At 50.9% G+C, this 5835-nt stretch overlaps 1 protein-coding gene across 6 annotated transcripts; it reads left to right on the forward strand.

Moving 5' to 3' along the window:
- Positions 1–276: 276 nt before the first annotated feature.
- Positions 277–5622, forward strand: LOC101572330 (nuclear receptor subfamily 1 group I member 3-like). 6 transcript variants are annotated; one of them, XM_023701199.1, is made up of 9 exons: positions 279–473; positions 597–754; positions 1301–1431; positions 3223–3392; positions 3609–3748; positions 3947–4092; positions 4187–4303; positions 4472–4577; positions 5374–5622. In XM_023701199.1, exons 2-9 carry the CDS (start codon positions 621–623, stop codon positions 5501–5503), a joined length of 1074 nt encoding a protein of 357 aa, XP_023556967.1. In that variant the 5' UTR covers positions 279–473; positions 597–620; the 3' UTR covers positions 5504–5622. The 6 variants fall into 6 exon arrangements, with proteins under 6 accessions (XP_023556970.1, XP_023556969.1, XP_023556968.1 ...); XM_004641164.2 differs by having other exon boundaries at positions 615–754; positions 4190–4303; XM_004641163.2 differs by having other exon boundaries at positions 280–473; positions 615–754.
- Positions 5623–5835: the final 213 nt, after the last annotated feature.

A 5835-nucleotide genomic window follows, 5' to 3' on the forward strand; every position in this document is an offset into this window, starting at 1 on the left:
GACCCCTTCTAGCTATATGCATTCACTCCTAATTAGTTCCCCAGTATAAAAGTCTTTTTAAAAAAGCTTGCTGTGTCTCTCCCTTCCTAGCTTACCCAGGATCCCTATCTCCAGGAGGCTGCAGATTGAGCCTGCAGCTCAGCAGTAAGAAAACATCCCAGAGACTGATTAGGACAGCTTCTCATGAGTCATGATGTCCCGCCCATCAGGTTCCCTCCCCATGTGCCACCAACCAGCGCTTGGGCACACAGAGTAAACCTCTCATCCAGCCCTTTGCCCTGGGTTCAGAGTCTATGCCCTACCCACACTGGGCACTAGGGGCTTCTGGAGGCCTCACACAACATGTGTCTCTTGTTTTGAGCTGCTGAGGGCTTTAAGCCCCAGCTCCCAGCGGCAGCTCCTGTGGTCACAGGGAAAGGCGACTCCCACCAGATTCGGAAGCCTGCATGCTGTGTGCAACCTAAAAGGAACAGGTAGGCAATCTGCTGGGTCAGGGACTCGGAGCAGCATTCCTGCAGGGCACTGGTGCAGGGCAGTTTTGAGAAGAGGCTCTGTAGAAGGGAGAGAGGGTCAAATCTGGCTCGGAGGTGACTGCTAACCTCTCCCACCTTCAGGGGCCTATGGCAGCCATCCTGACACCAGAAGGCCTGGGCAGCAGTGAACAAGAGCGCAGGAGCTGTGCGGTGTGCGGGGACCGAGCCACAGGCTATAATTTCCATGCCCTGACTTGTGAGGCCTGCAAGGGTTTCTTCAGGTGAGAGATCCCGCCCCAACAGAATAACCCTGTCCAACACACACACTCACACACACACGCACACACACACACACACACGCACACACACACACTCCTATCGGGTAGCCCTTAGCCTATGGAGCAGTCCTTAGACTCTGGCCTAGGCCTGGGTGTATCCAGGTCCTCCTGTACCCGAGTATAGCTACCCTGTAATGGCACTCTCTCCCTGGTGACCACATACTGCATGAGCTGGTGCTACAACAGACAGAGGGCTACATGTTTGTCCCATGAACACAGCCTATAAGCCGAGGACACTTATATTATGTACCTCAAATCACTAAGCTAGCATTACATCAACTGGGCTTGACCACATGAGACCTTGTGTTCCCGTGAAAATGCTTGATGTGTGTCATACCATCCACCCTTGAGGACTTTTGCTCACAGCTCAGATTAGCCGTTGGCACCAGATTCCCAAGTCTTTTTAGTCCATATCCTGTCATTCCTTCACATTCACACATGCCTTGTCCCTGCCATCCCAGACCCTAACAACATTTCTGTCCCTCACAGAAGAGCAGTTAACAAAAGCACTGAGCCCACATGCCCCTTCACCGGAAGCTGTGAAGTCAGCAGGGCGCAGAGGCGCCACTGCCCAGCCTGTAGGTTGCAGAAGTGTCTGGACGCTGGCATGAGGAAAGACAGTGAGTCAGCCTTTTACTGGCCCAAGAATCTATGGACCAAGTCTCTGTTTTGTCATTTGCTAAATGGCAGGCAACATGGGCTTCTTGAAACTAGCCGCATCATGTTGCTATTGTGCTCAAACCTCCCTTTGCTCCCCAGCACTCTTCAAATACACACGTGGGCTCGTGGTCTAGCTTCTGCACAGCACCTGTCAGGTTTTATTACCTCTTCTCTTTTGCTTGTTCCTTCCGGGCACACTGATTTCAGTGTCACCCTAGGACACACCAAGCTCACTTTCCCCCCGAACTGTTCCACCTGCCATTCCTTCTGCCTGAAATGCCTTTCCCTTAGATCAGCAAAGGCAAACCTTTCAGGGCTTGTGATGACAGACTGCCAGCAGCCTGCTGCAGCACGCCCACTGTTGGTTACCACCATGGCTCTCGGCATTCACACAGCTCGCCTTTACTCCACTGTCTCTCGAGTACAATGTGTGCCACCCGGTAGGTGCTCAATACTTTATGCTTTCTCTGTGTCAGATAACTGCGATCCAACAGATGACGCAAGTGGGGATCACAGAAGGCCTGTTGCCCAGGCGCGTTCGGCTGCAGTGTAGATTCAGGATTTATTCAAGCTGCAGTCTGTCTGACTCTCAGCCTCACTGTTTCCATCACACTATTTCCAATTTGGAGCAGAGGAGAGGAAGCTGAGAGGCCAAACATCTTGGTTTGAATTTAGTCTGAATCCTCTTTTTCCCCTTCAATACTAGTTTTGGAACTCAGGGCTTTCCCACTGAGCCATATCCCTAACCCATTTATTATTTTTTTATTGTGAGACCAGGTCTCGAGGGACTCAAACTTGCAACCCTCCTGCCTCAGCCCCCTAAAGTTCTGGGAGTATGGGTGTTTGCCATCACTCCCAGTTATCACTTATTTTTGACTTTCGACTTGTCAATGGAGGCTAAGCTTGTTTGCGATTCTGAAAAACATGTTTGCCTTGTCTTCCTTAGTGTTGTTCCATCAAGTAGGCTCTAACCCCAAACCTTTGAAATGATAATGCTATGTGTTACAGTTTGTTTCTAAAATGTCCCCTCAAAGGCGCAGGTATCCAGAGACAAGGCTCTGGGAAGGTGCTTTTATCATGAGGGATTTAACATCATCAGTGGGTTAGTCCTCTGATGCAGCACAGTGTGATGACATTACTGGTGGAGGATGGAAACTCACCTCAGGATCCGGGGCCTCGGTGAAGGGCAGGGGTGGGGTGTGACCTTGGGGACTGTATCTCGTCCCAGACCTTTCCTTTCTGGGTCTTCTGTTTTCTCTCTGTGTGCCACAAGGTAAGGCACTGTTCTCTACCATACCCTTCTGCCATGACGTTCTGCTCCGCACTGGGCCCAGAAACAATAAAGCCAAGGGAAACCTCTGAAACCAAAATCAATCTTTCCTCCTTAAGTTATTGTTCTCTCAGGTATTTTGCCACAGCATTGGAATGGTGAACAGCACAGTGTGCAAACAGAATGGGAGGTGGTCAGGCCCTCTTCATGCTTCTCCCTGAAGCCCTTCCTCTCCATCCACTGTTGCCACTACCGCTTCCACCTGTCCCTTCTCACAAGGCACTGTCTTCTGCTTATGAGATACCTCTGAGGTAGAGGAAAGGAATCCCTGTTACCAGGAGCCCCTGGGATTGCAACCAAGTTCAAGGAAGCCTCAGGAGCTGCCCCCCATCCTTCCTTGACTAGGGCAGCTAGTGGTAGGACTGGCAGAAAGGTGCTCTCTGTCAGTTTCAGTGGTTTTGCACTCTCTTGCCTGGCGCAGTGGTGCTGTCACCAGAAGCCCTCGTATTGCGGCGAGCCAAGCAGGCATGGCGGCGGGCACAACACTCACCGATGAAGCTGAGGAAGGAGCAGAAAGAGCTGGTCCAGATCCTCCTGGAGGCCCACACACGCTATGTAGCCACCATGTTCGACCAGTTTGTGCAGTTCAAGGTGAGATGGGATCTGGGACTAGAAGGTTACCAAAAGGGCACCCAAGAAGGTGGCCAGTGGGAAAGTGCTCTGTGTGTTGCTCAGCAACAGAGGATAGGCCTTCTCCAGCAGCCAGTCCGGTAGCTCCTCAGGGAAGAAGCTTCCAAGACAAAGCTGGCAAAGCCTCAAGGTGGGCCCTGGGGCCAGGGCCTTGTGCTCATGCTCTGATCTCTGCAGCCTCCAGCTTACCTCTTTGGTCATCGCCAGCCTCTTCCCATCCTGGACCCTGTGCTTCCTCTGCTCACACACTTTGCAGATATTATAACCTTTATGCTACTGCAGATTATCAAGTTCACCAAGGCTCTGCCCCTTTTCCGGTGAGTGGCCTTATCTTTCAGAAAGTCAACACTTCATAAATTACCCACCCTGGAAAAACCACTAATCCTATTAACACAGCCCTCAACATTTCCTAGCACCAGGTCTCAGATTCCCAGCTTTCTTTTTCTGTGTGTGTGTCCCTCAAGACTGGGAGCTCAGACTTGAGTCTCAGTGCCCTTGTTTCTTGCTCCCCATAGGTCCCTGGCCATGGAGGACCAGCTCTCCCTGCTGAAGGGAGCAGCGGTGGAAATGTTTCAAATTGCGCTCAATACCACTTTCTGTCTCCAGACCCAGAGCTTCCTGTGTGGGCCTCTTTGCTATACAGTAGAAGACATAATCCATGGTGAGGGGGTGCTAGAGAGCTAGACGCATGTATCCTTGTGGAATGGGACATGGTAAAGGGAGTTGGAGTCTCCTAAGCCTAGTGTCTCTTGCAGCAGGGTTCCAGAAAGACTTTGTAGAGTTGATCTTGCATTTCCATGGGACACTGAGACGGCTGCAGCTCCAAGAGGCTGAGTATGTGCTCATGGCTGCCATGGCCCTCTTCTCTCCTGGTAAGCGGCCCCACAGCCTGGGAACTTCAGCCTCACCACCTCTGCCCAGACTTAGGCCCTTGAACTAATCTACCCCAGTCAAACCAACCACATGGGTCCATATCATTTGTGGTGCTGAGGGCACTGCAGGCCTCCCCCCACCTGTCCTTCCCAGCTCCTGTCTTACAGACCGGCCTGGAGTTACTCAGAGGGTAGAGGTTGAGCAGCTGCAAGAGAAGGTGGCACTGACTCTGGACAGCTACATCAAGGAGCAGCAGCCAAGGCCTCAGAAACGGTGGGTGGGTGGGAGATGGGGGGCTGGGAGGTCATGCCAGGGATAGAAGTGTTAGGGAGAAATCCAGCTCAGGAGGTGTGCTTTTTATTGTCTTCTCCTTTAGGAAACCAGGTCTCTTGGGGAGTCTGGTCCTTGCTCCCCCAACTTTTTAATTCAGTAGAGATGAGTAGTAGCTCAGTTTCTATGGAGAAGCACTCCTGCAGCTGATGACATCTATCACCTCACCTCTCCAGCTTCTTCAGACTGACGCAGATTTTGAAGAGTCTTATTCATTCTTATTTCTAGGCCTCTCCACTTTCTCCATTAGGCAAAGTCCTTGGTATTTCTGTGTCCCAGAAGTTTTCGAATCATTCACAGTTTCATGACCAAGTGCAGTCCCTTACTCAGTGTTCTTTCTAGGCTCTGAGATATGTTCCACCTCTCCTTTTGCTCATGTCTCAACCGGTCAGTTTGCTATAAGGGGACACTTTGTGCCACAGAGCAACACATCCACCTTCTGGAACACACTCTGGAATGCCAGATGCTCGGGATCCTACACACATTCTACACAGTTGAAATTCTGACTGCCTCTGTAGCTTTCTTCATACTTGACCCTCAGAGCTCTGGGCTTAGGAAAAGCTAGTAGTGGTAAGAGAAGACAGTGTCAGACACTAGGAGATCTTTGAAACTTGTGGTAAATCTGTCCTGTCACAGTGTGATTTTCTGTAGTGGTAAGACTTCGCTTCCAGGGAAGTCTGGGCTCCAGCTGCTTCGTTTCTCTCTCCTATTCCTGGTCATCTTGTTGCTTCCTCCAAAGATTTCTTTATGCAAAGCTGCTAGGCCTGTTGGCTGAGCTTCGGAGCATTAACAACGAATACTGGTACCAAATCCAGCGCATCCAGGGGCTGCCTGCCATGATCCCACTGCTCCAGGAGATCTGCAGCTGAGGTGGGGCTCACCGCCTTCCTCTCCCCCGTGGACTGGAGCAGGGAAATTGCTAGGATGAGCTTTTGAGAGGGGCAAGAGAAAGGGGCCCGGTGATCTCAATAAACAACTAAAGCAACAACTGCCCTTTCAGGTAGTCACTGGGGGTGCTGGGGGTAACCATGGGGACAAAGTGGTCTGAAAGCAAGGAAGGTTGGATGGCAGAAGCCTCAGAGAAAAGAAGCAAAGCTCCTTTTGGCAATGAGTGGACCCCACTTTATGAGGTGGTATAGCCAGAGTTTATAGGGGAATAGATTTAATACAGGACACATAATTTTTAAGATAATTTTATAAT

The sequence above is a fragment of the Octodon degus genome, unplaced genomic scaffold, assembly GCF_000260255.1.
Source record: "Octodon degus isolate 3935 unplaced genomic scaffold, OctDeg1.0 scaffold00131, whole genome shotgun sequence".
NCBI lineage: Eukaryota > Metazoa > Chordata > Mammalia > Rodentia > Octodontidae > Octodon > Octodon degus.

Excerpts from the sequence above, each read along its gene's own strand:
- LOC101572330 (XM_023701199.1), top strand. The coding sequence starts at position 621 with ATGGCAGCCATCCTGACACCAGAAGGCCTGGGCAGCAGTGAACAAGAG. Across the intron at positions 755-1,300 it reads GCCTGCAAGGGTTTCTTCAG|AAGAGCAGTTAACAAAAGCA; the intron begins GTGAGAGATCCC and ends TGTCCCTCACAG. Across the intron at positions 4,093-4,186 it reads AGTAGAAGACATAATCCATG|CAGGGTTCCAGAAAGACTTT; the intron begins GTGAGGGGGTGC and ends TGTCTCTTGCAG.